At 38.7% G+C, this 18,669-nt stretch overlaps 1 protein-coding gene across 5 annotated transcripts in view; it reads left to right on the top strand.

Annotated features, from left to right (window-relative positions):
- The window catches only part of LOC103467993 (kazrin), a 168,293-nt gene that overhangs the window by 102,050 nt on the left and 47,574 nt on the right, over positions 1-18,669 (top strand). For all 5 annotated transcript variants that reach the window (XR_014088174.1, XR_014088173.1, XM_017305778.2 and 2 more), the window contains exon 4: positions 12,064-12,171. Coding sequence is in view for 3 of the 5 variants with exons in the window: in XM_017305778.2 (XP_017161267.1) it covers positions 12,064-12,171 (108 nt within the window). In the remaining 2 variants the exon portion in view is untranslated. The remainder of the gene's footprint in view (positions 1-12,063; positions 12,172-18,669) is intronic.

The following is an 18,669-nucleotide window of genomic DNA, read 5'->3' as shown; positions in this document are numbered from 1 at the left end:
ACTTAACTGCAAAGGTTCTTTTGGTTGCAAAATGTTGCACCTAATTTCAAAAAACAAACTTAAACAGCTAAATTTCAGTATTTCTTTCATATGGCCTCTTTAAAGAAGAGCGTTGCTAGAGATTTCCTGTTGGCACTGATCTGTTTACTGACCAGAAGAAAATGGGAATTTAGATTTCATGCCTGTCCAGTCACTAATCAGGGCAGTAAAATCTAAAAGCTGTGCGATTCCAGTTTAAAAATGACTTACAGTAGTTTCTGTAGTCTGCCAGCTGAGCATATGGCTAGAGAAAATATTTTCTTTCTCAGGAGCTTAAATTTGCTTCTGCATAAAAAATTTTTTATTGCCTTCTTTACTCGTGTTGGTCTTGCAAATAAAAATGTGCAAATTCTGTGTAGATACCAGAACTCGATCATGGGGGATTAGGGAAAAAAAAAAAAGCTAATAATTGTCTGATTCCAATCATCATTCAGTTTAAATATGATTTAATGTCTGTATTTTCACATCCTGGCAAGAGACCAGATTTTCTTTTTTATAGACTCAAGATTCTAAATTTGCTGCTGCATGAAACCATTAGAATGCCGTCTTCACTCCCGTTTGGCTTGCACACACCAGAATTAGATCATGGAGGATTAAAATATTACACCATTATTTTCCATTCTGAAGACGCACACAGATGTGGTTGTCAATGGCAACTATTTCAGGAGGCCTAAGCAACTCTGAGGGTCTACACATTTTTTATATAGTTTTTTCATTGTAGATAGTTATGAATATGACATCACAATCTTCATCTAATACTGCATTGTGATTCCTTTAAATGACCATATGACCACATCATATTGTCTCTATTTACTAGAGACAATATTCAATGTTAAACGTTGAAGACAAACAGGCTGTGTGAACACGTTTGCTCTTTTTTTTTGTTTGGAAAAGTAGAAAAAGTAATTGTCTCCCCGTCTTTGAGGTTCAGTCAGCTTTGACTATTTTCCCATTTCTTTTTCTCACATTTAAAAACATAAAGTTCAAAATAGTGACGGAGGAACAGGCAAAGAAAGGGCAGACGGAGAATGTAGCTGAAAGCAAAAAGCTGATGAAAGGAGAGGATGAAGTCACGAAAAGGTCAAGATGGCTTGTTAATCTGGGATGTGGAGGTGGAGAGCAGGGAGCCTTTGGACAGGAGGACGTGGATGCTGATCTACAGTCAGCAAAGAAAGCAAAAGTAATGAGTTCTTATCAGCTGTTGGTGAGATGCAGCTTGAAGAGAGCAGAGCGGAGCAGGAAGAAGGCACTCGTATCGCATCGGACGGCTTAGAAGGAGAGGACGAGGCGAGCTTTGTAGAAACGGAGAAGATTTGTGTGTTTGGGTCTTTTTTGTTCTACAGTGGAAAGCTACTGTAGAGAATAAGTGTTATTGATTTGTTTGCATCGGTGCACACACACACACACACACACACACACACACACACACACACACACACACACACACACGCACGCACACCCCCCCACACACACACATCTCTGCACAGACCTGTGTTAAAAAAACAAAACAAAACACGACGTTAAGATTTACGTAACACAGTATAGATTCATCATGCCATTTAGTCAGAGGAGCAAACTACTATTTTTACATATTTGCACAAAACATTTACCCTCTAAAGCCCTGAATTGCTTAGCTATATTTAGACTTAATCTAATAAGGATTGATTATAATTATCAGCTCTGGGCTAAGAAACTCAAGTTTTTAAATTAGATACAACCCAGTCATACAAAAGTTAGCTAATATTCTGATTTAAGTAAATGTGTTCACATGGTAATAATTTTGATATTACATCAGCACTACACACAATGTAGCAAACTGATCAGAATGTACTTTTCTTTGATTTTTGCAAACCTTTCCTTTAAACTCCTGACACCAATTATTTCTAACATCTTGTATCAGTGATTTGTCCATGTAGCACAGTTAGCATTAAGCCCGACGGACCCAACGATGGGTACAGCTGCCATGTGACCTCGACTCGCTCTGTAAACAAAGGCTCCGTGTACCTTTAAATTTTTTTTTTTATTATTATCCGCTAAAAGAGGCTTTAATCTTTCAAAAACTATTCCGCATAAAGGTTTTGCCCAAAATGTTAAGATTTTAGAGCTATTTAAAAACAGCTGATGAGATTTAAAGGTCCTCGGGCGATGACGCAACTGCCCGGAAAACCCCCGATCAGCTGATCATCACGGCCATTTTATGGCTTCACGTGAGAGTGGAAAGACTCTCAGAGTATGGCACAAGATGTCGGCTATGCAAAATCATGAGGTATTTTCCGGAACCCGATCTAAATGTGTGCGTAATTTATGCGTTCTCGGCGCGTTCTCGGTGCGCTCTCCGTGGCTCTCCGTGCATAAGCACGTGTGGTATACGGGAGTCTGAGCACGTGGAGTTATCTCGGTTCCGTGAGTTCAGTTTTGATTTTTTTTATGATAAATCGATCATAGCAGCAGAAACTGGACGATTTAGAGGCTTTTGAAGGCTTTTGAACAACAACGGTTTTCCGATTTGCTACGAGTGGAGCTGGCTCTTCTGATAGCTGGTGGGATTCGGAGGAGGAGGAAGAGGAAGAGCCGGACACAGCTGACAGACTTGATCTCGGTGATGTGTAAGTTTCCCCCCGCAATTTCACACAAAATATTTGATGTTTTGGTTCTATTTATTTATTAATTTCAGTGATTATATGCTTGTAATAACGGCAGGAAGTAAAACCACGTGGTTATTTGTTTACTTATGTTTTACTAAAATATGTTTTATTTTACTAATAAGGATTTCATGTTTACTTTGGTTCATTACTTTGTAATAAACCTCTAATTCTTCAAATACTTTATTTTTATTTATAGTCGAGTGGAAGCCGAACCATCAAGCTCGGGTGACGCTGAACCTCCCCCCACCTCCCCCACCTCTCTTGATTCTTCACCTTCTTTGAGGTAAGATGTCCATTTTTTGGTGGTGATGGTGGTGGTGGATTTTCAAAATTGTTTATTTGCTCTTTTAAATTATTCAAAAAGTATTTTTGACTGTTTTATCTTGTTTCAATAAAAGTTTTCTATTTGGAGTCAAAGAAAGAGCTTTCACATCATCATTATTATACATATTACACTGTGCATAATGGTACATTTTGCATATAAATGGGGTAAATGTCATGACCAATGGTTATATTATATGTAGAAAGTGTCATTAGATGGTAATAAGCTATTTAATTTTAACAAACCCCCAGTATTGATGTAAAAAACACATTTGGCACAGTTTGGTGACATTTTGGATAAATGTGCCAAAATGGCCTCTCCGCCTAAGAAATTTCTCACTAATACCATTCTAAAATAAATATGATTCATCTGATTGAGTCCAAATTTGGTATACTTTTACACAACATTTAGATTTAAAAGTCTGTACTACTTTTTTGTGCTACAAATAATATTTTGGTAGTGTTTTCAATGTTTATTTCAAAGAAAATTTTGGCGAGGTTCAAAAAAATGCAAAATATTTTGTATTTTGTCCCTAATATTTCAGGCAGGGTCAAAGCTACAATGGTGCTGACACCAGAAAACCATTCTATGACATCTTACCTTTACAGAGGTACCAAAAGTTTCTTATTAAATCTAATAGCTGTGAGGCTATAAGTGATTTACTTTTGTGTGTTTTTGTCAGGCGGAAATTTATTTATACCCCCTTAGGGGGTAAGAGGTTAACTGCCGTGGATTAACTCAATTTCTGGAATAGCATTTGTCATTATGGTTTGAAAACAACCTATCAAAAAGTGTCAGTATGCTGACTCTGCTGCCATTTTATGGTCCTCTTGGGATGACATGGAAAAATAAATCTAAATCTAAAGCCAGACTTTTAGTGAAACTTTTTGCATCCTGTAAAGCTACTTATGCCCTCTGACCCAGATCCCTACACACATGAATACTCCTGACGTTGATACTGTCCTGTTGTGTTTGCCTGGTTTTATTGGAAAAATACTTATAGCAGTGACCTCTTGACTAAATTTATATGCCTGATTCTTTGTTGATGATTTTGTGGTTTCAACACATATTATAGTTCAAAACTATCTAATGATTATGTTTCTTCGGTTAATAAATATAGTTTTTGCTATTTCACTGCAAATGGCTTCCAAACTTTCCATTTTATTCTCGCGGATAAACCAGTTTGTGCCTACATATCGTACCGCTGCTCATCAATTTTTGAAGAATGCACAAATCTCATATTCAATTTTTTTTAACCAGCTTATGCAACAGCAAACTAACAACCTTTTCCATCATTGTAAATTAAAAATGAATAACATTGATGGCAGCTGACCTCCAACTCAAATTAATTAACATAGTGCAGATTCATTTTTTAATCTAAGCATTCCAAACTAAGTCCATTTAGTCAGAGATAGATGGCACAAACTTCTCCTTTTAGAACAGGCTCATTTAGGAACCCATTAACGTGACAGAAGTAGTAATTTCCATTTTCCATTTAAAACATGTGGTATGTACAGTAAGTGGCTTTTAGATGAAATGTCAAACACGGGTTTGATGTAACATTATATAATAAAGCATGGAGGAGTGCCCGAAAAGAAGAATGTGTGACATTAATATACTTCGCTATTGTTTTAGTATGAAAACACATCCTCTGAGGCCCTTTTTAAAATACTGCACTTCAGTCATTTTTCAATGACTTGAAGAGATAATTGGTCCATAAAACTGCTCATAAAAGTAGTGGGATTACATGACAGGTCCTAAATTTATCCAGAACAAAACCTACATGCACTTTTGAGAGTTGTTTGTAGTTTTAGATATTATGTTTTAGCGTAATTGCACTTTTATTTAATTCAGTGGTCCCCAACCCCCGGTCCACGGACTGATACCGGTCCGCGGACCAATTGGTACCGGGCCACGCAAGAAATAATTGAATATTTCCGTTTCATGTATTATTTGAGTCTGGAGGATCTTTTATTTTGAAAATCCTTTAACCGGATTCTCTCGGTTACTTGCACGCCAACACTGAGCCCACAAGCAGCAAAATGAGTAAGAAACAGAGCAGATGTCTTTGGAAAGTTTTTTTGCAAAGGGGAAAAGGCCCAGAGAAGAGACAGGAGAATGGATTTGTCCCGGACCTGTAGGTGAGTCCCACATTACAAGCCCGCTCTGAGTAACATGTGGTGACCGGCTGAGGCAATGAAGCTTCAAAGTGCTTCGACATAGAGACCAAGCACCCTGTGCTTAAGCAACACACCTCAGGTGTCATTGTCTCTCATCACTCCCAGATGGGACCGTTTCATTGCAGAGAAACAAGCTCAGGGCTCTCGTTAGCCATTATCGTGAGTTAAAGTTTTCACGAAAGTAAAATGTTTGTTTTTGTGGCGCATCTGTATCTTATTTTGAAGGGATATGTAAACTTTACCATAGCGACCAGAGTCAGAGAGCGTTTGGGCTGCGCTTGAGAAGAGAGGAGTAGAGCTTGTGAGTCTTAAGTATGGTTTAGACGGAAAGATTTAAGAATTGTCGGCCGATTCTCCAAACCTCTGTGGCTGTTTTTTCATAGTTAACATTTTTAACTGAATAAACACAATAATATATAATAATGACCTTTACATATAATAATAAACATTTCCACATATCATCTCCGATATCCACCGGACTCGCAGTTGCGCCGTGTCAGCTGTTTGGGATTCCCCTCTGTTCTTACGTCACCGCGCTTTCTGATTGGCTCCCTGTCACATTCAACAGGTTTTAGTCTCATTCCCAGACAGGGAAAACCCTACAGGCTGCGATAAAAGGGCCAAGACAACAAAATTTGACATATTCAGGCTTTAGCGGGAACACCAACATGCAGAAGCCTTATCTGACGGTTCATTCCCCCCGACCCCCCACGACCGCAGCAAAAATTTTCAAGTCTTGACCGGTCCGCAGTAATAAAAAGGTTGGGGACCACTGATATAGTTGATTGAGAAGATGAATAGAGCAGCTACAGGCATGTGGAAATTGTTTCCAGGGCTGAACCGGACTTGTGCAGCTTTGCTATTCTCTTCCTGATATCTTTGCTAATTTCCTTTGACTTCTCAATAGTGTTATAAAAAAAAAAAAACTGTGTGTTCCAGGTGTGGCCTGACCCGATTCATCAACTCTCCCTGATACTAACCAATTGTATGTAAACTTTAGAAGTGGAAGAAGTTTAGTCTGATTTCATGCCAGATAGTGAAGAAAAATAACACATTATTTTTTAAAAACGTGGTGAAACTGTGTTGTTAACAAAAGCAGACCTTTCAAAAATGTTGTCCTCTTGTTAAAATCTAAATATAATAAAATATATTTTGGTGTTTAAAAAAAAAACTCAAACAAAACGTGATATATTCTTACAGATATGATCTGCAGACATGAAGGTTATCTTGCAATTTTTCAGGGTGCTTTTTTGTTTTTATTTTACAAAAACAAAAATTTGATTTTCTGCTATAAGCAGTGCTGTGATCATCTATTTCTCTGAAACTACAAGCATTTTTTTCCATTTAAACCGCAGATAATTTTAGACCTTATCACACTGGGATCTTTGCTCCCCTCATTATCATTGGTAATTTAATTCAACTTAAACGACATTTCTTTTCATAGGCGCAGGCAGCAATGAGGTGGTGAGATGAGTAAAGTTTACATGAAAGCCTATGAAATGAATACTCTTTTCTGTACGTTTCAATTTGTCGGTTTTTGATGGGAACCGAGATGCGGCTCTGTATCTCCTGGAAAACTTTTACATCCCATTCACAAAGAACGTGCTAATGAAGCTGTGCTAAAGCTACTCTATAAACTATCGTTCTTTCAGGCCTCTGTCATAAACCTGAGCAGGCTGAACATCACTTCTCGGCATATCGGAGTGATTTATTCCTTTTTTTTTTTAATGACATTCACCAAAAATCCACTTCTCCCCAGTAAAGTCTCTCAAACGACAGTTCATTGTCTCCTGAGTCGTGTCACCAACTAATAACATCCCAGCCTACACACTTCCTTGAATGGACTGCCTCATGCATTCGGCAGCCTTTCATTATAATATGAACTGACAACGAGGCATCTTGAAATCTGGGACTGGTTAGAGTGGGTGGCTGAACGTTAAGCACTGGCTTCTCTCCGCTCCATTAGTTTCGTTTATCTGCTTGATATTTATAGGGTGCCTTCAATTGGGGTCTCGATGCAGGTGAGGCACTCGGGAAGGGTCTGTTCTGGCTGGCGGTGATTAATGCATGAATACATGAGCTTTATCTGAAGTCCGGCAGGCTCCAGGAGCAGTGAATGTCTGTACAATTAAAGGCGAATGGCAGGCGCAAGAAAAGTGGAGCATTGTGTCTATCTGCAGATTGCAGACTGCGCCGGGGCACATGGGCAGTGTGGCGACGATTCCGGCAGCGGGGTCCATTCATTTCTTAATCACCTTCCACGACTCATTACGGTCTTCTTTTGTTCCTCCCGCCTCCTTTTCCCTGCACTGCGCCAGCAGATAAAGTATAGTTGGCTCAGGAGAGAGAGAGAGAGACACACACACACGAGCCGGGGGGGGGAAACCCCATTTGACAGAAGAATGACGGAAAAATGGGCCAGAGAAACGGACAGGTAACGACGGAGGAGCCCGAGAGCCCAGGAGATGACAGATTAAGGGGAGAGGAACAGGAGAACAGGAACGGACAAGGCAGAATCAGGAGTAAAACCTCAAATACACATTAACTGATTTTCTCTTTTTTTCTTTTTTTTTGTACTACTGGCAAATTTAACATTACGAGCTTTTGACTATGTGTTATAATCACATAGAGATCAGCATCAATTAGACTCGGTCTGAGTCAGAACTCACACAGAATTTTTAAAACGGCGCAGAAGAGGTAGATTTAAATAATATAAAGTCTCTCAGTGATTTTATGCTGATTTAATGTGTTCTATCAAAAGTCAGCTAATCCCTGCTAGATGAAACTTTTTCAAAGAGAAACTCATAAAGATTGTTTTTGTTGTGGCTCAAAAGAGAGCTTTACCTTGTTTTGATAGGAACTGAGAATGCGGCTCGTTGTTCATTCAGTGACATAAACCACAACTGATATTTTCTGTTCTAAGTTACTGATTCAAATCTGTAATTTGCACAACTTAATTTGGACAACAATACTGATAAAGCCAAGTAAATGCATTGTGATGACTTATCAGCCATCAAAAATCCCCTCAACTTTGTTGAATGTTTTTCTTTAATCATGTTAGAATTCATAATAAAAACAGCAGCCCAGCTACAAAGTTGCCCCCACAGGCTCAGTGAGGTAAGATAAGCTTGGCTGTTGCATTTTTTTTATTTTTTATTTTTTGAGAGTGCCGCTTTGTTGTGTTTTACTCCTGCTGAGAAGAGGAACAACAGGGAGGTTCCTAGTGCAGAGCATTCATGGTGGTTTTACTCCAAAAGCATGGAGTGATTTAAAATACCCAACTATCAACAATAGAACTGGGACTTTTAAAACTGCTTTTTTTTAACATTCAGTGGAATTTGAAACCTCATTTTGCTCCATTTCACTGCTTTATACTTTCTCCAAGATGTGGGTTTTGTCTATTATTGTACACTCTAGCGAAATGTTGGCTTTTTACACTCCTTCAAACACCTGGGTAATCATGGTGTAAGACATACTACTGTGTTTTAAGATATCAAAGAAGGCGCTGAAGGAATTGTTTCCTTTCATTTTATTTTTATTTTTTTACAGCAGGAGAATGAGGATAAGATGCAGTTACAACAAATTGCTATCACAAGTCTACAAGCTTTAAATAATTCCTTTAGTTTGGTGTTTGGTACAAATAACTGCTCATGTCCTCACAGGCAAGTTCCTTTTTGTGTCCTGGTTTGTGTTGGCAGTGAACTGCTCACTGTTGATAAAGATAATTTTGAATGTTTGATGCTAAGTCATAAAGCTTTACAGATTCTTATTAGGGTTTTAGAGAAAAGCGGCACGTGAAAAAGCCAGTTCGCTTGACACAAATACTGCATTTTGGAAGTTATTTTATCTTCCCCTGCTGATGAATGGATGCCGATTTTTACTACAAGCAATAAACAATGTTTAATTCACACTGTGGTTTCGACATGTCTTGTAAATCAAGGATGGTGCCGTTAAGATTTCTTTTTTTTTTTGTCCCTTTGTGATTTAAGAGACATTTGACTATATCAAGTCTCAAATTTAAGCTTTTAAAATCAATTAAATGTATCCTCTTTAAAACACAGCAACTTAAAAATGCTTGGTTAAGAAAGGACAATTAGTTTTTCCATTTGAAATTCTGAGGGAATGCATTTTGAGATTAAGATTACTTCATTTGTGATGCTGCTCTCACTCAAAACTCTGCTTTCATTTTCAAAAAGGGTTTTGCTTGCAAACAGATATGAGCTGATCTCACTTAAAACTATAGTTCCACAGTTAAATTTAATTTCTTTTTTTTCCCCAAAACTAGTTTAAATCCTCCTCAAACCTACCTGCTGGTGAGTAAAGCTTGTGCCCTCAGCTGTGTTCTTCATGCCAAACGATCGTCTACGAATCTGAGCATAAGAAGACACCTATGATATGTTTTGACCTCTCAATAGTTGTGTTCGTAAAATGTTTTGGTGTTTTAGTCAATTTTATGCAGAAAATGTTTCTCCTTTTTTATGAACTTGCTGTAAATGTCAGACAGAGATTTAATGTGTCTCTTTCCCAGTAATAAATTTCGAAGGGTGAAAATCCCTCATATTGTAAAGAAAACCGAAATGTTGTGCAAAACAGCTTTGATCACCATGCACAGTAAAAAAAATGCTCAGGTTTGTAGCTGTCATACATTTACAGACAGATCAGTAACAACAAGGATTAGGAGCAGAGTTTTTGCGGAAGAGTATATTTTCTTATTTATGCAGCACAGTAAAAAAAAAAAAATGACACTTGAAATTCTACTTTTTTACATAATTTCCATCTTGTACATATTAGAGACACATTCATTTTTATTTAATATGAGTTTGAACCAAATATATGTCGTCATAAAGATCAAATTATTAATCAAATTACGACTTTAGAATTGATGGAGTGTGTGTGGGATTGCTTTATTTATTTTATTTTATTTTTTTTCATGACTGTTGAACCTCCTCTAGCAGATCCATTGCACTGAGGTCACTCCGGACAATTCTTTGGCTTCATGAAAAACAATATTGTTGGCTTATGAGGAGGAACGGACAGAAACGAGCTGAACACAGACAGAGGAAATGATGCTCTTATCTGTAATCTTTAACAGATCATCCCCAAACATGATTTATCCAGTGCAAACTAATAAAGGTTTTTGGAAAGCATCAATATCCTTCAAGGTGCAGCGCCTCTCGCAGAGAACCAGTCCAGCAAAATATATGACATTATTCAGTTTTTTTTTTTTTCTTCTGCAGCTCTTCAGCATTATTAGCTCCACATAGAGCTTTTGTCTGACTTGAGTTTGCTGAGCTGAAAGAGACAGTCAAACCTCACTTGACTTCCTAAGGGATTTCAAAAGCTGCTGCAAGGTCAGGGCTAGTGGCATTATTGAGGAATACTCATTAAATGCAAAGATTGAAGCAATGAGAAGAAATATTATCTTTTTTTTTTTTCTGGCAACACTTATCTTTTTTGTTCTGTCAATCTGCAGAGTTTTGTTGAATTTGTAAAGATCACAAAGCAGGGATGCACGTTTTGAAAAGTAATTTAGAGACGTAAAGGTGCTGCAGAGATTTAGTCTTAAATCCGTGTACAGTGTTTGCATAATTCAGTAAATAAAATGTCATTCCCAGCCTAAGCTGGCTCTTTTGCATATTCTCCTAATTTTCCCTCTGCACCAGCTTCTCCTCTCCTTTATTAATCAGCAGTCGCCGTGTATTTCCCATTCCTCTGAATTTATTCCACTACGCTCTTCAACTTTCCCTCGAGTCTCTAAACGTCTGTGAGGGCTTGTCAAGGGCTCAATGCAAGAAAGATAAAATATTTTTCACGAGGCCAGCAGGCAGCTGCAGCAGCCTGAAACCTGCAGAAACGTATGCAGAGTGAATTTTAACATAATTCAAGGAAAGAAAAAAAAAACCTGACAGTTGGGTTTAGCTGGTCAAAGGCCAGTTACAGAAATTACATATTTACAAAAAAAAAGTCTCATTCTGGTTACAATTACTTTATCAGACTGCCAGATTTGAACTTGTAGCCCCGTAAGCCAATTTAAATGTTGTTGTACTAACAGCAAAGGAACCCTTGAATTTGAGCTCCAAGACACATCTGTGCTCAATTACTGCAAGTAATTCAACCAGTAAAAAGCATTTTAATAAGCGGGTGGTGGAACGATGGTAGAAAGGAGCAGGAGAACCTCAATGAGGAGCAGATTCAGTTTTATTTTATTTTATTGTTTAAAATGTTACATTTTCTACCTACTTTGACTTATAAAGAAGTTATTCTCTACAAAAGGCAGCTGTACGTGTTACAAAAGCTGATTGCACGTCTAAGTGACTGAGCTGCACTTTAATGTGAGCTGATCTGACGGAATCCATTCAATATGCATTTATCACACGCCACTGATGGAAACCAGTAACGCTATTAGGAAGCTCTGAATGTCACCAGGAATTGAATCATGCTCCCCCGGTTCTAAAGAACACTGATGTTCATTTACGTCTTTACCTTCTGTATTCGATTGGCTTTGACTGTAAAAGCTTGCAGGATTTTTGCTTTGGCCGAGGCGTTCAGGTTCTCCCTACAGAGCCAGCATGAACGGTCAGCCGCGTGGCATTCAGAGCGAAGAGAAATAATGAATTATGTGAGCACTGAGGGGTTTGTGGAGTTGACTGGTGTGGTGGTAGTATTAATCACACTACACTTATTTTTGGTCCTTGTAGAATTTCTTTTTTTTTTTAATTCATGATGACTCTGTGTCACTTGGCTTCTCACTTTTGTTTTTGCCTTTGTATTATCTCACATTCCTATTCATATGCCAGCCTCTCTTTATTTTAACTTCTAAATTCCCCTTTTGTCAAAAATCACAGTAACGCTTATTGTTGTGTGTGTGTTTGCACAGATCCGTCACCTCAACACAAGCAGAAACCCCCAACCACGGACCTCTGCTACAAGACTGAAATCAGCAGCCTCATGGACTTCAACTCTCCTGATGCCTCATTGGACAAAGGTACAACTCACATTTGATGACAAACTGAAGCAGGTTGACTTAAGTCTGAGCTGTTCTTTGTGTCCGGGTCACGCAGCTGGAATGGCAGAACCAATGGGTTACCTGATCAATATGTGTAACATGTCCAATAATATCGCTATCCAATAGCAATACTCTATATGTTTTTATCTGCATAAATTATATTGATCAATCTATTACTCAGGTTAGAGAGACATGATGAAGTAAAGCTGCTTTTTGCACTGCAGATTGTGCAGCAGATGCTCCTGACTTTTCTTTGTCTCCTAATAACAGCACTGACTTCTGCATCCCCTGTTCACACCTAGATTTTCTCTGCCACACATTTGCATAAATTACTAGACTGCAAATATATGCAATTTTGAGTACAGCACAAATTAGCAGCTAGATTTTTCTGTGAATACATTTGAAATCTTTTTTCTCAAAACAGTTCTGAAAAAAACCTGAAAAACAAGGTACTGTCTTTGTTGCCTCTGGTCTTTCAAAACTCACAAATCTTTCTCTCTCTCTGCCATGTGAGCTTTCCAAAATCAATGCAGCTTTGTGGGAGGAGAGAAAGAGTGAAGTCAAAGTTAGCAGGGCATATAGAAACCCTTACGGAGGAAAAATAAGTTGCATTGCTTTTGTCCTAATTTTTAATCATAGCCGTCAGGCGGGGAGGAACTGCGCTCAACAACAGAAGAAGTCCAGAAACTCATTCGGACTTGAAATTGTCCACAGCATGTTAATGGTGAGACAAGATGTGCTTCAAATACACATTGCACAGGGGTAGTCTCTGTGTGAGTTTCTGCTTTAAATCCTCTGCTAGCTGCCCACACACACCATCTGTAAATCGCTGCATCACACACTCGAGCTGCAACGCCGGATTAGCCTTGTACAGGTTTGCTGATACAGAGCTATGATTCCACCGCGTTGGATGAGTCTGGGGCATGAAGACAGCGGGCTTCCATCTTTTCGCCTCCATTTAATTGCCACAGTCACTGTCAGTGCCTTGTAGTGTATTTTAAATGCGTGTAAATCCCATGAAGAAAGCTTTGTTAACATAAAAACTGCAGCTGTTAACAGTCGTCTTTACATTTGCTTTAATTCCAAAAGTTGAACGTGAGGATGTTATTTTGATTCAAGGTTCATCTCATTTGCTCTAATTGTTCTCGTGTCGTGTGTTCTCTAGCTCGCACAATTAGAAACCATCTAAAGGAGCTCGGCTTAAACTTTTAAAGGCCGTATTTATCCGTGTGACTTTGATCTGGCAGGGTGGTCAGACTGGTCTTACGTCACTTTGACAAAATACACTCACACTAGTGGTCTGTTTTGATCTGTCCAGTGTTTTTAACACTAAAGCACTCTGCTCTTGCGTGCTTACGCGCCGCCGCAGAACTGTCTCTCAAACGCTGTCGCCTGTGCCTCTGTCAGCTGCAGCGCAGATCTCCGCTGTCACCTAGGCAGCCCGTGGGGATCTAGTCCTCATTAGTATCCTGCTCAAGGATCTGTTTGGCTGTTCGTTGTTGTTGCAATCCTAGGAGGGCCCAGAAACAGTTCTTACTCATAAAAAAAAAAGCAAACAAAGATGTTACTAAAAATACCACGGGGGGATTAAAAGTAAACTTCTTGCCTCGAGTTCTGCATATTCGCTTTTTTTCTGAATGTGTGCTCCACAGAAGTTCTAAGCTATTTCTGTTTAAGATTTTTGATAGAAAAAAAATATATATATGCATATGCACAGATATATATGGTTACATCTAGCAAAATCCGCATCTATTATTCAAAAGTGGGATCCACTCAGTTTTATGTGGAGTTTTAATACAACATGTTTGTGTGCATGCAAACATTCTCCTGCAGCAGGCGCGGCGGTTCGTGCTTTAGGTCCTTAGTCGCTCCCTAAGGTGCTACAAATGCGCTGACTCAGGAAAATCACAAATACACACTCAAAACCCCTGCAGTGGCCAAGGCCGCCATATATCACTACAAGTTTCATCAGAATGAGAACAGGCAACTAAGGTTGATGTTATCAGCAAATTCATCTCTGTTCTCCAGTAAAAGCGAGAGACGGCGAAGGGGGAGCGGAAACGGACGTACGCAGCCAGCACTGGATCATTACGGAGACAGGTGCTGCTTCTGCACATTAAGTGGCTCTAAGGTCAGCGGTGGGGCGAGGCTGGAATGTCTGCTGGTTTAAATAGAAGGTCAAAGCAACGAGGTCAGAAAGGGCTTCTGGAAATAAAATTTAAAAAAAAACTGGATTTGGAGAAAGAAGTTGATAAAGAGGAGGAAGTAGGAGGGGGGGAAAAGGGATGAACGCCACTGAAGAGAAGGAGGACAAGGTGAAAGATTGCCTGAATGCAGAATCATGCAGGGAAGAGGTGAGTCGAGATGCATAATTGAGCAAAAAGAAGAGAGAATGTGCCAGAGTAAGTGAACGTGTACATGTTTTTTTTTCTAGTTTCTATCACTTGAACCTAAACCCTCCAAGTGTCACTGACACGATAAAAGAACTTATATGATTTTTTAAAAATTAACTACCGTGCTTTCATTCTGCGTACATAAAAGCTTTTAAGAATAAATATCGCCGCTATAAATTCCACGGCGTTGCAGAGTGTCGCAGTTTTTTGTCTGTGGTAATTGGGTCAAACACTGGCGCCATCTTATGATGTAATGAGGGTAAGTCCAAATATAAACTACACAGAAGCGGAGGAAGTTGTGAGCAATTTCAGCAAAGATCTGAGCAATTTATCTGCAGTTTTGTAGGAATGAACTAGATGGAGTGATGAAGAAGAGGGAGGGAGAAGATTGTACTGAGGAACTGCAGCCCTATTTACTGAGCCATATAGTTCAGGAGGTGACAAGTTGACGTTGGCATACAATCACATTTTTTATCAGTTGTCAAATGATCATTTTAAGGGATAAATCTGAACAAACTGTTCTGATCCCATGTGGGAAAAAAATCTCAACTCTTAAACCTAATGTCTAGCTGTTCCAGCCTCGACAGTAATGGCTCCATCCAGGGATAACTAACCATCAGTCTTTTATGTCACTGTGGAGAAATCGTGGCCAACATTGTTGTGCTTTAAGAACTTGTTAAAGTTTTTGTCACATCTCAAATGTGACTAAATCCCATGGATGTCATTTTTGCCCAGTATTTTTCTTAATTATAAAGACTGACCTTATCTGAGGTAAATAAGATCTGCAGTGCATCAAATATTGCTCAGAGTTCTTTTGTGATCCCCTAATTGAATTTTTGATGCACTTTTGGATTAATTTTGAAAGGCTAACCTTTCTCTTGGTAAGGTCCAACATTGTTGCATGTTTTCAGAAATCAGACCACATGTGGTTAGTAATATTGATCTTTCCAAAAATGTGGCAAATGCATTTGCACAATGGGGCTGATTGTTTTTCACATACGACCAGGCTGGTGGTGAATTTTCTTTCTGTCGATAAATAAATGTATGATTTAAACTGCATTTTGTTTTACACAAGTTATCTTTGTATATTTGTGTCTAATTTTGAAACTTTTCCAAAGCTGATCTTTAAGTGATTTCTGGTTTTCAAGTTGTTTGGTGCGTTGAAGCAGAGGTGCAGAAGTGGATCAACATGGATAGCATATATGACCATGTAATTTTCTTTAATTCTTAAAATATTTGGGTTTTATAGCACTAATGTTGAAATTAGGAAATTTAATTCCCAGGAAAAATATGTCTATTTAATCATATATATATAAAAAATATAACTGGATAAATTGGAATCAGATCTTTTTCTTGATTTTGTATATCTTTACTTATCACTAAACATTCCCAAAACTTTGAGGGAATGTTGAGGGAATTTCAGACTCACATTTGTGCACGACCGAGGCAAGGTGATGCAGAGGTGTGCCTTCTATTTCTAGAAGCCACCTTGGATTCAGGCTTGACAGGAGGCTAGCAGGTCTGGTGCAATGAGTCACTTGTATTATTACCGTCTGCTCGCCCTTCGGATGACCATTTAAAGAACAGACCCACTGGCAGTGAATCTCTGCTGGCATCTGCTGTTGGAGCTGGGTCCTTGGATTCAGACCCAAGCAGCACCTGATGTCTGGTGAAAGCACTGACTGTGATGGTCGGAGGGGGATCTAAAGGAAAAAAATGAACCGCTGAAAAGAGCTGAGCTGGTTGTGCGAGGCGTTATATAAGATCCCGAGCAATAATCACCAGATTGAAAATACAGAAGAGCAGGAGGATTAGATAAGATGAATGTTTGACAGGTAACCTTTAAAAATAACTGCAGCGAGGGGTTGGGGGGGGGAGGAAAAACATGTTTGGAATTCTATTTAAAATGTTTTTTTTCACAGGGAACCCTCACAAGTGTTGTTGCTCCTACTCGTCTCCTAAACAAGCAAGGCAACCTAAATAGAAAGTAACAAACCATAGAAAGTGAAAGTTCTTCACTCTTCACCGATACAACTCTTGTTGAGCTGGACTTGTGCAGCTTGTCATTAATTTGTCCACCCACAAATGACCCTAACAACGACTATCTGCTCTAAAAGCTTTGCATAAAAATACAAAATACAGCCAAACAAATAAAAAGAAATAGCATCTGTAGAGTTCCCAACACTGATCATTTTAGTTGAGAATAATACTGCTCTTTTCAATTGTTCCTTTCAAATGTTGTCATCTCGTAGCATTTACGAGAAAAAAGCTAAGTTATCTGTGCCTGGTCTGAACCAAAGTATGTATGAGCATTGTCCCAGGACCACAAACAAACCTAGGTTGGGTTTTCTTTGTCCAAATGACCTGTAACCAGCGTGGGTTAGGGAGGATGTGGTGGGAACGTTAAGTAACCCCGTGTTTCTTTCAAACTCCCAAAAGTTGTGACTAGCCAGTAAAGCCTGGTTTGTGAAACGGCTCAGATATACTCTGTAAACATGCTTGATTGAAACATACTTGATTCAAACACATAATGTACTATTTTAAGATCTTTGAGAATGTTATTTAAAGCATTAGATGGCTTCCTTATGACTCTAGCTAGTATAATTTTCAACAGCAAGAAAATCACTATTTGCTCAGAAAATTGCTTTGAAAATAGAAAAGTGATTTTTCTCGATTTCTGCTCTGGCGATTGGCTCCCCCTTTTCTCTTGGCGTGTGATAAATGTTTGCTGAGGAATTTTTATTTTTCATTTCGTTTTGATTGTTGAGATAAAGTAGCATTTCTATTTCACAAAATTGTTTTTATTTTTAGATGTATTGTTTCGCTTTCGTCCGTTTTGTGAAAGGGTAACCGTGCTCCCACGGTGAATATTCAACCCGTTACAATGTGGCGAAATGCAGGCCACACTGTTCAAATTTTTTATGTGGAAAAAAAAGTTGGATCCATTTATTTCTGTTCCGTTCTACTTCACAACTATGCACTACTTTATGTTGGTTTATAAGTTAAATCTCCAATGAAAATAAGTTTGTGAGGAACCGTAGGGTAAAAGCATTTCCTGCTTGGAACATTCTCTGTGTGTTGTATTTACAATTTAAAAGGGTGGAGCATCCATTAACACAAGCATTTGAGTGTTATTTATGAAGTAGTAAGCAGTAGTCAAGACAAGCAGAGGAAAATATTGACACCGGACTGTGTTGATGAAAGGTTCGGCCGCCCACATTTACAGTATACGCACGTACATTTAACAAATTGCTAATCTTTCCCCGGTGGCCTATTTTGCACTAATTTAACTCGCCTAAATAAAAAAAAAAGCTGCCAGACTGACGCACTGTCGGCTAGATGAAGCTGTGCCTCTCTTTCTTTGACGTGTTCTGTAAATGACTACAAAGAGATTGGCTGCCTCAATAGATTTTCATTTAAAGGATAATACTCTAAGCTCGTTACCTTCTGTCATCCAAGATTAGAAAAAAATATGCTGAAAGACAGAGGTGAACTAAAGTTTTTGCTGCATCAGCTGGCCAATTTGTCTTGTAGCCCCCTGGTCCCTGAAGTTTATTGCTATGGTTGTTGTAATGTAACTAGCCAGTGTTTGGCAAATGGACTCCTTTAATTGGGAAATCCAAGAGAGATACTGAGCAGTACTTTGGCTTTATAAGTGTTCGGGCTCTGGCCCTGTCCTCCACAGGATATGTTGCAGTCGAGTGAGCAAAACTGCAACGAGGATATCGTCATCAAGACGTTGTGCTTTGCTCAGAGGAATAAGAACAATATCATCACGCTGCTCAGTTTCCCCCACTTTCCATGAAGAACAAAACTGAGCTCTGCTCATTTATTGACACCCGGCTTTACACGCCAAGTAGAAAAATAGGTTTAAACACAATAAATTGTAAGATGTATTTTACTTTTTTAATGTTTTCATCTTAAATTAGGCTTTTGCATCATTTTTGTAGCTACTAAAAAAGACCAAGGTATCTCTTTACAAAGTGGCTTTACAAAGTGTTTTTTTGCTGCTTATTGAACGATACTGACTATTGAAGGATGGATGGAAAATAATAGGTTCCAAGAAAAATCAATGATTCAATTC

Source organism: Poecilia reticulata, chromosome 7 (assembly GCF_904066995.2).
Source record: "Poecilia reticulata chromosome 7, P_reticulata-male-v2, whole genome shotgun sequence".
Classification (NCBI taxonomy): Eukaryota; Metazoa; Chordata; class Actinopteri; order Cyprinodontiformes; family Poeciliidae; genus Poecilia; species Poecilia reticulata.
This window is presented reverse-complemented; position numbering and strand designations above follow the sequence as displayed.